Source organism: Suricata suricatta, chromosome 2 (assembly GCF_006229205.1).
Source record: "Suricata suricatta isolate VVHF042 chromosome 2, meerkat_22Aug2017_6uvM2_HiC, whole genome shotgun sequence".
NCBI lineage: Eukaryota > Metazoa > Chordata > Mammalia > Carnivora > Herpestidae > Suricata > Suricata suricatta.
In genome coordinates this window covers 138,004,442-138,019,822 of record NC_043701.1, presented here as the reverse complement: position 1 = coordinate 138,019,822, position 15,381 = coordinate 138,004,442, and the positions used below count along the sequence as shown (strand labels likewise).

At 42.1% G+C, this 15,381-nt stretch overlaps 1 protein-coding gene across 1 annotated transcript in view; it reads left to right on the top strand.

Moving 5' to 3' along the window:
- The window catches only part of KCNMA1 (potassium calcium-activated channel subfamily M alpha 1), a 507,555-nt gene that overhangs the window by 419,933 nt on the left and 72,241 nt on the right, over positions 1-15,381 (top strand). The window contains exons 22-23 of the mRNA XM_029919828.1: positions 9,019-9,142; positions 13,343-13,567. Coding sequence (XP_029775688.1) covers positions 9,019-9,142; positions 13,343-13,567 — 349 coding nt within the window. The remainder of the gene's footprint in view (positions 1-9,018; positions 9,143-13,342; positions 13,568-15,381) is intronic.

Here is a 15,381-nt window from a genome sequence, read left to right as displayed (position 1 = left end):
ATTTGTTCATTTTAGCCATTCTGACCAGTGTGAGGTGGTATCTCAGTGTGATTTTGATTTGTATTTTCCTGATGATGAGTGATGCTGAGCATTGTTTCATGTGTCTGTTGGCCATCTGGATGTCCTCTTTGGAGAAGTGTCTGTTCATGTCTTCTGCCCATTTCTTCACTGGGTTGTTTTTCGGGTGTGGAGTTTGGTGAGTTCCTTGTAGATTCTGGATACTAGCCCTTTATCCCATATGCTATTTGCCACTATCTTTTCCCATTCTGTCAGTTGCCTATTAGTTTTTCTGATTGTTTCCTTTGCAGTGCAGAAGCTTTTTATCTTGATGAGGTCCCAGTAGTTCATTTTTGTTCTTGGTTCCCTTGCCTTTGGGGATGTGTTGAGTAGGAAATTGCTGTGTTGAGGTCAAGGAGGCTATTTCCTGCTTTCTCCTCTAGGGTTTTGATGGTTTCCTGTCTCACATTCAGATCTTTTATCCATTTTGAGTTTATTTTTGTGAATGGCGTAAGAAAGTGGTCTAGTTTCATTCTTTTGCATGTTGCTGTCCAGCTCTCCCAGCACCACTTGCTAAAGAGGCTGTCTTTTTTCCATTGGATACTCTTCCCTGCTTTGTCAAAGATTAATTGGCCATACACTTGTGGGTACAGTTCTGGGCTCTTTATTCTATTGCATTGGTCTATGTTTGTCTTGTGCCATAGTTGGTTGTTTAGTAAGCATCTACTGTGTCCTCTGTTGGGTTCTGGAAATTCACCAAAGAGTAAAATAGGAGTTCCCCTTGCCTTCAAGAAACTCCACATCTAATGGATGAGACATAGATACAAATTATTATCTCTGAAGGAGCATCTCTCACTTCTATAGGGGCTCCTAGGAGGAGAAAACAAGTCTTGTCTCTGGTTGTGGATGAGGGCAGCTGCAGAAGGAATACGTGAAACAAACCATGGGGCCTCATAAAGGTTCTACCAGCTGTACAATGGCACTTGACATGGTAGAGTCACTCAACAGAATTAGGGTTTGCCACTGGGATAAGAACCTGCCGAGGGATGGGAAATTCTCCCACATTTTATCTGGCCTCCAATATCTGAGGGGGACCACTGCATGTGGGACCTCACCCTACATGGGATGCTTACAATGATGGGAGAGACTCCATGAGATGAGAAATGAGGCCCCAAAGCTCAAGCAAGTAAAGGATGCAATTCAGAAACCATGTTGTAGGGCACCTGGGTGGCTCAGTCGGTTAAGCATCCAACTCTTGATCTCAAAGAACTGAGTTCAAGCTCTGAGCTGGGCTCCAGCTTGAACCTACTTAAAAAAAATAAAACATGTTATAACTTTCCTCTTTCACCACCTTCTTTTTTTTTTTTTTTTTTGGCTTGTTTACTTGTACTTTAATGTACATTTCTGAAGGCCAGTGTTGAACCCACTGCCACAGAGAAACTGGGATTTGCTGTATTTGCCTGGAAGGGGAACTGTGCACTTTAAATTATAATACTGGCTTCCTCGCAGCAGGTTTGCGAGAAAAGGGATTTGTGGTTTTGCTTTAGGCACTTGTCTTCCAGGCAAGCTTTTTGTGTTTCTGCTGTAGCAGGGCATTTAGTTCACTTCCTCAGATTAATTGATGGCAAGTGGCATTCCTTGCTCTGCAGACCCTCAAAACAATGATCTTCTATTCTTTATTTGAAGTCAGGCATACTTAATTTCTAGCTGTGGACTTTGGAGGTGTGAGCTAAGATTCCAGAAGCATAGACATGAAAAATTTAATTCACTGGAGCTCCTCGGTTGCTATAAAAATGAGGGTACTCCTGCACGGAGCCTTCACATACGGGGATAAGGCAAAAGCTCTCCCAGACTTAATTGATTACTGAGGCTCTCCTTAGCACATTGTCCTGACAAAGGCTCATGGGGCAATTTCCTACTGATTATTCACACAAGCTGTGCATTTCATGAATGCCTGCCATGCTGGTCTGCCTGTCTTTGTGGCTCAGGGCACTGTGCTTCAGGGCTCTGCCGTGGAGAATGTACAAGATCCAGCTGCCTCCTACTGTAAGCATGGCCAAGTGGCACTGGGTTCCCGTCAAGACCTGTCTGTTCAAACCTCGCCTCTCCTCTCTCTGGCTGAGCTCTGTTAGGCATGTTACTCATCCACTCTCTTTCTCATTCACACAAGTGTGTAGTCACAGTAGAAATTACATGCCAAGTGCTACCTTGACAAGTAACTCATAAAAGGTAGGTACAAGTTTCAGCCCTGCAACATTTGTAACAATTCAACTCATGATGTCTACCCATCCATAGTAGCAACCGTAGTGGAAATCATTGTAGTAACCCTACATTTGTATCATTGAACTGCTCTCCCTTTGCTGTCTCCCTTCAGAAGAGCTATAAATAAATGAGCGGGCTGTTAGCAGAGTATAAAGAATGATAAGAATAATGGTAGTTAACACTTCTTGAGGGCAAGCTGTGTCAGGTTCTACACTAAGCGCATGACAGGACTTTACTCATGGAGTCCTCAAATGGAATCCATTAAGTCATGATGGCGATTAACACTCTCATTTTACAGATGAAGACATTGAGGCAAGGCACAGTGTAGCAAATAGTAGATAAGCCAAGATGTGGGGCCACTATACTATATCATCACTAAGGGAATAGGTGGTTTCCTACCCTCACTGATCCACCCCCAAAACATCCCCTTTGGAGAAAGACTCTTGGTTCAGATGAATACATGAATTAGCTGGTGCATGGGCTTCCTTTTTCCTTTAAGTTGGGTTGTCATAGGTATTGATCCAAAAACATGGATACAAGTTAAAGACTAGAGGAAAGTTCCCTCTGAGGCAGACAGATCTAATCATATACATATGTTGGAATGAAGTGGTGCTGAGGAGGGGAGGGACATGGCCCAAACTCTTTGAAAAAGATATTGTGTATTTCTGGTATAATTCCGTGTATTCCTAAACTGGTGGCAGGATGCTTTTCTCACTGTGAAGTGAAAAGGTGAGACTGAAGCAAAAGAAGGGCAGTGGGTGTTCCTTTTAGGGACTGATATCTGATACCTCCTACTCCTTTCTCAAGGTGGACTCCTGTATGAGTTTCCTAGGGCTCTGTCATTTACTACTGTTTTCTTAAGTAAGATGTTTACTATTGTTGTCTTAAGCAATAGAAATTGATTTTCTCACAGTTCTGGACGTTGGAAGTCCAAGATCAAGGTGCCGGTAAGGTTGATTTTTTTCTGAGTAGGTGAAGGAAGGCTCTGTTCTATGTCTTTCTCCTTGGTTTCTAGATGGCTTATACTCCTATTTTCACATGTCACATGTCTTCCCTCTGCACATGTCCATGTCTAAATTTCCTCTTCTTTTTTTTAAAATTTTTTTATGTTTATTTATTTTTGAGAGACAGAGAGAGACAGCGCAAGCAGGGGAGGGTCAGAGAGAGAGGAAGATACAGAATCTGAAGCAGGCTCCAGGCTTTGAGCTAGCTGTCAGCAAAGAGCCCGACACGGGGCTCGAACCCACGAACCATGAGATCATGACCTGAGCCGAAGCTGGACGCTCAACCGACTGAGCCACCCGGGCGTCCCTAAATTTCCTCTTCTTATAAATTAAGCAGTGATATTCAATTAGGGCAATCCTAATGACCTCACTTTAATTTAATTACTTACTTAAAGGCCATATCATACAATACAGTCACATCCTTAGGTACTCAGAGTTAGGACTTCAGTGTACAGACATTGTGGGTACAAAGTTATGCCCATTTAACAACTATGCAGCAGATAGACCTCACCTCGTAGAGTTCCTGTTATCGTAAACTAATGCATGTATATTGGCTCAGGGTCAAATGACCAATGAGCCTCGAATCAATTATGGTGCATTTTAGGGGAGTCTAGATTACTTTGTGGGCTGGGAAAATGTATAAAATAATTAAGATAGGAAAGACAATATCTAGTATTGCCCTTGATTCCAACTAAGTAATCTTTGAGGAATTGTCTGAGGATATTTCAATGGATTCTGTTAATCATTGTGTGAATCAGTGATGCTGGGATGCTTTGTTCAGAGAGGTTGATGGTGGTCTTCCTTTCTATGCACAACAGACTGCCAGGCTCTCCTCCTGGGCCTCCCCTGATCATGGCAATGTTGGTGGCTCCACTCAGTGGCCAATGCTTGGACTTTCTTTTACTGATATAAGCTCCATCAATCTCAGTTTAAGAGCAGAAGCTCCTGTAGCCAACTGGCTTTTCACTGTTCACCTCTGTCAGTGACCTCTCAGGAGTTCAAACCAACCTAAGCCACCTGAAATTACTACAGGAACAGACATGGTGAAGAAATTTATCCTGTCTGGTTCAAAGTGGTTACAGACGCTTGCGTTGCTGGAATGAAATCATGTTCCTCCCAGATGGAGGAACAGTTATGGTCCTTTATGGAACTCTAAAGTAATCAGTCTTTATTTTTTATTTTTTTTAGTAGTTTATTTTCAAATTGGTTTCCATATAACACCCAGTGCTTCTCCCCACAAATGCCCTCCTCCATGACCAACACCCACCCCTTCAACCCATGGTTCATTTTCAGTATTCAGTAGTCTTTCATGATTTGTGTCCCTCACTCTCCCCAGTTCTCTTTCCCCCTTCCTCTCCCTATAGTCCTCTGTTAGGTTTCTCCTGTTAGACCTATGAGTGCAAACATATGGTATCTAACCTTCTCTGCCTGACTTATTTCGCTTAGCATGACACCCTTGATGTCCATCCACTTTCCTACAAATGGCCATATTTTATTCTTTCTCATTGCCATATAGTACTCCATTGTATATATATATACCACATCTTCTTGATCCATTCATCAGGTGGTGGACATTTAGGCTCTTTCCATGATTTGGCTATTGTAGAAAGCGCCACTATGAACATTGGGCTGCATGTGCTCCTACGCATCAGCACTTCTGCATCCCTTGGGTAAATCCCTAGCAGTGCTATTGCTGGGTCATAGGGGAGTTCTACTGATAGTTTTTTGAGGAGCCTCCACACTGTTTTCCAGAGTGGATGCACCAGTTTACATTCCCACCAACAGTGTGGGAGGGTGCTAAAGTAATTCAGTCTTTAATTCTCCCTATCTCCCATCTTTGCTCCAACAACGTTTTTTCAGTTACTTAGGACCCTCTGGCCTTCTGATATCCAGCATGGCCAAGTATTTCCAGAATCCTAGTCTCCTCTTCCTCAGTGAGAGAGGACAAGCTTCAAACCTTGAGAGTCTTCTACGTTCACCCAACATTTATAATGACATCTCTATATGCCACCTGTTCTGGAATGTCTCAAATTTGAGAAATCCACTGCCTTGGGACACAGCTCATGTCATTTTTTAAAAAATCTTCCATTTTTATAACTTTCTTTGTGTTTGGAAACTTGATTTTTCTTCTCTTTAAGTTTCACACATGGTTCCCCACCTGCTTTTGGTCAGTAGTACACAGTTGGTGGATTCCATCTTTTATTCAATAACCACTATTGCACATCAGAAGACAGCGAGTGTATGGGGCACCTGGGTGGCTTAGACAGTTGGGCATCCGACTTTGGCTCAGGTTATGATCTCATTCATGGCTTGTGAGTTCAAGCCCTATGTCAGGCTCTGTGCTGATAGCTCAGAGCCTGGAACTTGCTTTGGATTCTGTGTCCCTCTCTCTCTGCCCCTCCCTCACTCATGATCTCTCTTTCTTTCAAGAATAAATAAAACATTAAAAAATTAAAAAAAAAAGGAAGACAGTTAGTGTTCCTGGCTTAAGTCTTCTATACATCAGGTTGGGCCAATAACAGCCAACATCTCCAACCATAGTTGAGGGTCCATGTTTGGGCTTATTCGGGCCTCAGTTCTCTGAGTGGGTCCTAATGACTGCTAGTGGATCAACATTAAAATATGCTGAGATTCCTCCTCACCTTTCAGGGCTCAGATAAAATGTTATCTTCTCTGGGAAGACTTCCTTAATGTTTCTCAAATACCAGACAGTTAACAGTGTCTGGGTATTATCACACCACCTTGCTATGACACTCATCACAGTGTGTCACAACTATTGAGTAACATTTTCTCTTTCTTGCCGTATTACGACCCACTTTTTGACTAGGGACTATGTCATAATCAGTAGGGTATCTTCTATTCCTGAATCAGAATAGAAAATGTATGTTTATTGGTTGCTCTGATGATTTAAGAAATCAAAGTTTGAATTCCAGGAACCTTGCTGGTCAGAAAAGAAAACATATTTCTTTGAGGAGATTTTTAATGTTCCTTAGATAAAACTTTTTGAGGAATATCTTGGACAATATATTTAAGTTATCCAAGCCAGAGTGAGAGGTGTGTAGAGTGTACAGAGTGCAATAAGGCATACCACTGAGATTTCTCTGAGGCTTCTAGATATCCCACTGCCAATCATGGCTGCAACCCTAGTGTCAAATTATACCCGAAAGTAATATAACATTGTATATCAACTCTATTTCAAGAATAAATACAATTTTTAAATTATACCTGCTTTCTCCAAACTCCCACCCCAGTTTGATGAGGCTTAACATTAAAAAACTGTCTTTTGGGGGCACCTGGCTGGCTCAGTCGGTTAGGCGTCCAACTTCAGCTCAGGTCATGATCTCACAGTCCATGAGTTCACGCCCTGTGTCAGGCTCTGTGCTGATAGCTCAGAACCTAGCGCCTGCTTCAGATTCTGTGTCTCCCTTTCTCTCTGCCCCATCCCTTCCCTCACACTCTGTCACTCTCACTCTCAAAAATGAATAAATGTTAAAAAAAACCAAAACCCAAAAATTGTCTTTTTTCTCTTATTGACGGATGGCTGATCATCAGGCTTGTTTATTACTTTCCTAAAATGGGGGTTGGAGGCCTTCGTGACCAAGGAATGATTCTTTTCCAAAATGTTAGGGAATCCAAATGTATGTTCTTTTGCCCAAGACACATATTTTCTAGAAGGAATTTTGGCCAGCTTGCTATATTACTTGCTTGTCTGTAGATTTTTCTCTAAATATTGTGCTGACTATCTTTTAAATCCTGAATGCATTAGGGGCAGTTCTCAGACCTTTTTGAGATAATGCTTCCTCTCTAACCAACAAACCAGGCAAGAGAATTTGAATCTGGCTCTATTTCTTCCAGGTAAATTTATTAAGATCCTCTTACAAGATAAGTTCTATGGCTGGGAAGAGTTCATTCTGTTCATTTTCCAAAATCTCTTCTGTTTGGTGGTTTCTTTCCACCCACCTATCCCAGATGGATATAAAAACTATTAGTTTCTTCAGGGATAAAAAAAAAAAATCAAAAGTTGCGCTTGCCCTGATCTGTGACCAGTTCTTAAGAACAACTGCCTTTTCACTTTAGCATTTTTGACCGAGTTCAGTATTTGAAAGGTGGCCTGGTGGTTTACAACACCTTAAGACCGCCCAACAGCTCAGCTACTGAGATGCCATTCCAAGGTGGATTGTTCTTCCCCTTTGAAGATTAGATATGACAGTTCCTATAGTAATCTAGCATGTTTGTTGAAGGTAACTCTGCAGGATTGCCTCACAGAGTATCTGTCATTTGGTATAGCCTAAAAGCAAATTCTCAGGAATAAATAAATGCAGTGAGAAATTTTCCATCTTAAGTGGCAGTGGAAGGAATTCTGAAAGGAAGGGAATCATGAGAGACATCCTAAAAGCTTAATTATAGGTCTGTGGGCCATTCCTGTCCCACTTTTTGTTTTGTGGGTAGATAAATGAGAAGTATCAGGAAATTTCAGAGGGAGAAATACTAAAAACTCAACAAAGATCACCTTTTGATGCTTGACATAGACAACTTAAAAGGTAAAATCACTTTATAATAAGCTTTAGGAATTTGAGCCTATTTATATTTTCTGTCTGGAATTGAAGTATTATTTAAGGAAGATAGTTCCCCTGCAGAATGATAGCTCGGTACGCCTGGGACATTGTCCCAATTTATGCGGTCAATGTTGTAGAAACCAAATGACCTCCCTTGAAACGGGAATATGAAATCACTATCACAGATGGAACCTGACAATGGATATAGCCCAAGATGTAGGAGTATATTTCTTATGCTGTAAGCCTGTTCGACCTGCCTGGTTTTATTATAATTCTTAAGGTTTTCGGCGAGGCTCTGCCAACCCACTGGAGGGGAGGCCTCTACAGCAGCATCTTCCCTTTCCACCAGTAAACAAGGCAAGAGAGCGAATTCAAGACAAGTTTATTAAGATGCCTCTGAGCGTGAGCTCTCATCCAAGAAATGCTACGGTGGGGAGGTGAAGTGGGGGTGGGGAGGACCGTCATTGGACCGTTAGTGCAAATACAGTTGTCACGGCAAGGAGAAGAGGGTGTTGTTTAGTATTGAAATCATGTATTCCAGATGTGGGCATTTGGTAGTCAATCTGCTCTGAAGTGACATGCTGCTGAATCTTTAAAGGGCTTCAGCTGGGGAGAGCAAAATCTGATTGGGCAAATTGCTAAAATATTTAAAGTGCAGCCTGTTAAAGCTTTTACTGCGAAGAGCATCACGTCAGAAGTTGTAGTCAGAAAGAGCAAGTAATTGGCTTTCCATCCTCATGCCAGTCAGTCAGCATGAGGCTCTATTCCTATTCCTTCCTCTTCATTGCCAATGCTAATAACAGCCCTTTCGTGTGAGTGCATGTGTGTGCACGTGCATGTGTGTGCATGTGTGCGCAGGCTGGGGAGATTGGATAGCTGGTCAAATGAGAATAGGAGGGAGGGATGTCCATGAAAAGGAGGCTAAATCCACAAAATGACGTGAAGGCCATTTTAGAGAAATAGGAACAGGAGGGGAAGGTAGAATTATTAGCTGATAAAGGTCACCTGCGTTTCCAACTGGTGATGGCGGTTGGGGTAGTTGTCTTTCAAAGAATGGGTCCTGCGAGCAAAAGAATGGCCTTCAGGGACAGCCATTTCCTGTGCATCTTTCAACTCCTCTGAGATCTAACTCAGGGGCCACTTTACATTTATAATTTATTACATTTTCCACTTAGGTTTTCTTGTCCTTTTCTCCCCAGGCATGACCCCTTGTTAATTCCTGGCAATGATCAGATTGACAACATGGACTCTAACGTGAAGAAGTATGACTCTACTGGCATGTTTCACTGGTGCGCACCCAAGGAGATAGAGAAAGTCATCCTGGTGAGTGGCGGGCCACAGAATCCATGCGGTTCGTTTCTGTCTCAAACTACATTTGCTAGGAACGAGGTTTCCCTAACTGGATGGTGGAAAGATACAGTCTCTGGTCCTAATTATCTTTGATAGTTAAAATGAAGGACACATTGAAGCAACTAGAACTCTCATCAGAGGATAAACCAAGGATGGAATATTCCATCTCTGAACATTTATTGGCTCATCATGATAGGGTGGTCATGTGCTGTGTGAAAGGCATCGTGGGAGGCAATAGGCTTGTGATCCTTATGGATGTGGCTCTGCCTTACCTCTTTACACCTCAGTCCTCTTATATCTAAGAAGGTGAGAGGAGAATGACCCTAATTCCTAGGGTTGTAGTGAAGGGTGTAGTGAAGAGTAAAATTCACATGGGACTCAATAGTTACTTATTATTATTAAATCCCATGAAGCAATGTGAATGCTACCAATATAATAAACAACGTTATTTGTTTATAACAATATCTTACATTCTTCTGGATAATAGCCTTGTGTATTTGGGACCCTGCGTAACACATGATGCAAAATGCATTTGGTGATGATGACAATGATGACCCATGCGTGGGTCTACCTCGGGGAGGTGGGAGCCTAGAGCCCTGTTTTTTGGTTGGGTCATCTCAGTAGCAGCAGTGGGCTTCTTCTGGTCTGTCCTAGGACTGTCAGCCTAGAGAACAATCCAGCTACTCTCCAGACTTGTCCTGTTAACAGCTTTAGGCTTTAATGCCCACATCAGCTTCCCTCTGGTTCATTGTCTTGCTAATCCATGAAAAATGGATTAATAGGAAGGTCAGATGGAAGGGTGCTTTCTCCTTTGTGCCTTCTCATTTCAGTTCGCTGTGCCCTGCTTCTTTATGTCAGCCAGGAAAATCCTATCATTTCTGATGTCATGGCCACCCTTCTTAGAAAAGGAACCCCTCAAAATGGCTTTGTACTCTAATCCACTAGACTTTTCCCTGTGTTTTATTGGAATGTGTGTTGTGTGTGTTTTCTCAGTTTAATTATAATCAAGCAATTAAGAGCCAATACAGGGTTGTGCTAGAGGCTGTCTTGGAGGTGTGAAAGTTGCAGACAAAAGCACAGAAAGTCAGAATTCTCAGCAAACAGCAATTGTCCAATTTACCAGGAACACAAATGGTTCTAATCACAAAGGTGCTCAGTGTATTTACATCCTGTTGTGTTCACTGCACTTTTGCCTTGGTGTGGTGAACCAAATTCAGAGTGGTGTTATCCATCTGTGGCAGGTAAAATGACTGGGTGCTATATCTAGAATCTGGGGTCTTAATGGCTTGCCTATATTCCTGAAAATCTTATGGCTGATTGACATCCAAACTGAGTCCCCTTCTGGCATGAACGAGTTTGGGAAAGTGAGTTACTACCTCTGTCATCTGAAAAAATAACATCACTTAACAAAACATTTTTAATAAGCCATTTATGTGCTAGGCACTGCTCTTGTCACTGGGGGTATAGCCCCTGACTAGCTGATGTTCCAGTGGGGGCAAAGAGAAGATCTCCAGGTAGGTTATGAGTATAGAAAAACATTTCAGATACTGCTACAACGCTATGAAGACAATCGAGCAGGGCCATGGGCTAGAAATCAACCGGAAGGTGCTAGTTAGACAGTGTGGTCCAAGAAGGCATCTCCAAAGTCACACTGGAGCAGAGATGAGAATACTCAGAAGAGCCAGCTGTGTGAGGATGCTTTGGGGTTGCATGTACCCACTGGGTGTGGGACACTAACTGCTCTGGGGGTTAGAAAATAGAAAATGGCCTCAGTCTTGAGGAAATGATCATCTATTTAGAAGACATAAAATGTAACCATGAAACAATATATTTAAAGCCAAGTGTTATGAGGCAACAAAATGCTATTCAAATCTAGGAAAGAAGGTCTAGGATGTATCTAAGTGGCCAGAAAAGTCTTACTGAGTGCAAACAGATTGTGCTTTGCAGGGTTTAAGGTCATGAAGGCCCAGCCTGAGTTAGGACTTCAAAGATGTGTAAGAAGGACAAGATGTGCATGTGAGTAGTTGCTGTACTGGGTCTTAAATCTGGCAAAATCAGACTCTCCTCGAACTGTGGTCTTGACAGGGTTCTGCGGATCATGGTACTGTGACCAGTATAAAGATTGGTGTTTTGGTCCCCAGAGCTAAGCTCCTGTGGTCAGCCACTTTGCTAAATGGTCTCTTCTCCACTTGCCGGTGTGGATTTCCAGCCCCCACTCTGGATCTAGCTTGTATTCCTCAGGCTCATTGAAGAGAGCTAGACTCCCAGGTGACCTGACCAATTAAAAGTAATTAGAAACCCCATTACAGCACCTTACAGACTCACTGATGTTCTACTGGTGGTACCCAGGCACTCACACATCCAAGATAACTAACTCCGGGTCTTCCCCATGAAGCGATGATGTGGGATGTGACTTCCCAGGGGGCCCTCCTTGGTCACCGTTTATAAGACATTTCTTACAGCCCCTGTCTTAGGTATAACTGTACTAGCACAGAGGGAAACCAATAATGGTGACAGCCCCTGCTTTATTGTAACGATCAGGGAGTGAAAGCTAGCTTCTTCTCCTTGGGGGTTACTGTAATAACCCTGACATTGTCGTGAATTGCAATATTGGCATTTAAACAATCAATACACTGGTCAATTCTAGGGATTAAATCAAGCAGAGTTTGATATGTGCCGTGGACATTAATATGCCTCCCCAAAAGCATTGTGAGCCACATGGGGCCATCCAGGCATTCAGTGAGTGGACAGGGAGCAAGGAAGGCAAGAATAGGAGGTATTGGACCAGAACGAGAAGCAGAGAAAAACCCTCTAACCGCCCTCCTGCGTTACTCTCTTCACTATCACGGTGAGCGCAAGGGCAGCGGTGGTTAACCATTTGCATAGGAAGCTGGGGTCCTCCTCTCACTGGGAAGATTTTATTCATTCATTTGTCTCTTTTGTAGATCAAGCCTAGGGTTGGGAGAATATGTGGGCTTATTGCTCTTGCTGATCTAGATCCTTTTAATTGCTATTTGGAAATAGTCTGATAACTAAAGTAATAGTCCGATGACTTACACAGATGGGCCACTCCAGGCAGCCCCTGGAAACCGCAAGGCAGAAGTGGATGGGGGGGTCAGCAAACTCTTTCTGCGAAAGATCATATAATAAGTAATTTAGGTCTTGCTGGCCATACAGTCTCTGTCACAGCTAATCAGCTCTGCCATTGTAACGTAAAAGCAGCCATAGGCAATACTAAATGAGTAAGATTGGCTGTGTTGCAATAAAATTTTATTGGAATTTGAATTTTATATAATTTTCCCATATCATGAAATCTTTTTTGTTTTTTTTCCAACCATTTAAAATATAAAAACCAATCTTGGCTCACCAGCCATGGCCATACCAAAGCAGGTTATGGGACAGATTTGGCCTGTGGGCCATAGTTTGCTAGCTCCTGGCTCAGGGTGTGATATTCTACCTATTGATTTGATAACATAGTGTGAAATCCCATTGATGAGTCCAGAATCCAGAACTTGAAACACAAACTTCTCAAGTGGAGACTAGCATAACACCTTACCATTTTGTCATTTCAGCAAGAGGCAGCAAAGACAACTCCTTTTATCAAAACTTTCATGGAAATTAAGACTTCTCTTTTTTAAAAATTTTTAAACGTTTTTATTTATTATTTAGAGACAGAGAGAGACAGAGCATGAGCATGAGAGGAGCAGAGAGAGCTGTCAACACAGAGCCCAATACGGGGCTTGAACTCACAAACTGTGAGATCATGACCCGACCCAAAGTTGGATGCTCAACAGACTAAGGCATCCAGGTGCCCCTAAGACTTCTCTTTTTAAACAACATAAATATTGCTATTCCATCTTATTCCCCCCTCCCAAAATCATTAGGAAAGACCACTTGCTCATATATATGATGGCCTAACTTTCTTATCTTTTGTCAACGAAGGTCAGGTTATGTGTGGATATATGTTTACATATATTTATTACCCCAATATAATGCATGTACACATACTCAAATTATAAGTATATGGCATATAAATAACATTGATGAAATAAAAATAATAGGACATAGTAAGCACTCAACAGACGTCTATCTTTATGAAAGTAGTTTTTTAAACTCTTACCAAAACACTGTGCGGTCTTTTCTCCAATGCTGGTGCACGTCTCTGTGTTACAGACTCGAAGTGAAGCCGCCATGACCGTCCTGAGCGGCCACGTCGTGGTCTGCATCTTTGGTGATGTCAGCTCAGCCCTGATTGGCCTCCGGAACCTGGTGATGCCACTCCGTGCCAGCAACTTTCATTACCACGAGCTCAAGCACATCGTGTTTGTGGGCTCCATTGAGTACCTCAAGCGGGAATGGGAGACGCTTCATAACTTTCCCAAAGTGTCCATATTGCCTGTAAGTCCAAGGTCACATTATTGATGCTTTTACCTTCTTTTCATTCACAAAAGAAAATCCCAGATGGATATAGTAGCTGTAGCTTTGATCATGTCTCTGTTTCTGCATCTGGTTTTGGGCCTGAGGACTCAGCCCTTCCCTTTGCTCTGTCTAGGAATATCTAAACCCTGGGAGACCTTATTAAAAGGAATTTGCAGCCAAGTTCAGCTGCTCATCAAGCATGAAGTTTAACTGATACCAAATGTATTAACCATATCAGTGTCTATACACTCTCTCCGTCTTACCTACCCAAATCTAGTGCTTTGAGATATTATGATGCTTATATCAGCATTTACTTATGGAACTATTTTTAGCATTTTATTATGACACTATTGTTGCTTCTGTGAATCTTGATCATGTTACTTTTTAACTAAGTGGATTTAACCAGTTCATTATTTCCGCTGTATGGAAGGCCAACCCCTTTTTCTGGCCACGCCTTGCCTACCATTCATGTAGAAGCCTAGCACTATTTTTATGGACTTGTATGTGTATGCACACATATGTGCATGTGATATTCTTGATTTAAAAATACGTTAGGACCCAAATCTGAAAGGAATAGTTTGAGACTCCACAATCTAGTGTAAAGATGCGGGATACATGATCTAGGAGTCATGTAATTACTTCCTAATCATTAATCAATATATTTTTCATAAACTTTGAAACAATTCTAGATTTAGTAAACTAGTAAACTGATTTACTAAACACATGTGGTTAAAAATAATCATAACAAATAGTCATACATGTAGAAGAGCATAAGCGATATATACCTTGTAATTTCAGTCATGATAGATTTGATTATGTTTCCATAATTATCTTCCTACATGTGCTTTTCCACATGGTCCCTTGGAGCACATGGACTGTGTATAAAAGTGTTTCATAAATAGCTTATTATTTTGCTGAGCTACATGTCTGTGTGTGTGTGTGTGCGCGCATGCGCACGTGCATTCGTACACATGCACGTGAGTGTGCATTGTATATGTGTGGGTTTTGAGTGTGTATGCAACGTTTGGTATGTGTGTGTGCATGCTGTGTGTGTATATGTGTGTGTCTCCTGTGTGCCCTTGTATACATGTACTCACCTGTTGGTCTATATATGGATGAGCTTTCATATTTGCCGATCCTTTTTAAATCCTCCAAAATTTAGCACACTCAAGCACAACATAGTGTACAAATTGAACCTTCCTCTATGTCTTCACATATTTAATTGTTTAAACAGTGCCCCCCATATGTAGGCAGCCCAGAGAAACATGGGGTTTCTATGTATGTCATCTGTATTTCTTGAGTTTTGAAATCATGTGTATACAACTGTGCAAGGATTGTCTTATATCACAATTACTGCTGGATTCCCTACAAGGTGAAAATTAAAAGAATCTAGATGTAGGCAATTGAGGCTTATGCAACTGGCAAAATGATTCAGGAAGTTGGTCAGACTTACTTGGTACCAAAGATCCCTGGAAAAGAGGGATTCTTCTCCTCTCAGAAGATACTGTTCCAGAGGCTGGAACTAGTAGCTTCCCAGTCCCACAGCACTAAATGCCTCTTGTTCCATAGTGCCACTTTGCAGCAGTATTTGGGGGGCCTGAGGGCAGAATCATGCCTCTCACTGAGGCATAAAAGAGAGTTGACGGTCTCAATCTGTGCCGCCAAGCTCCATCATCTCAAAGCTTTTTCTCCAGGAAGGAGAATCGGAGGAAGGCATCCAGGGATCTCTGGTGGGTGGCAGACCCTCTCCCTACACAGTCAGTGAGTCGAAGGAAACTCAGATCTTCTTGTAG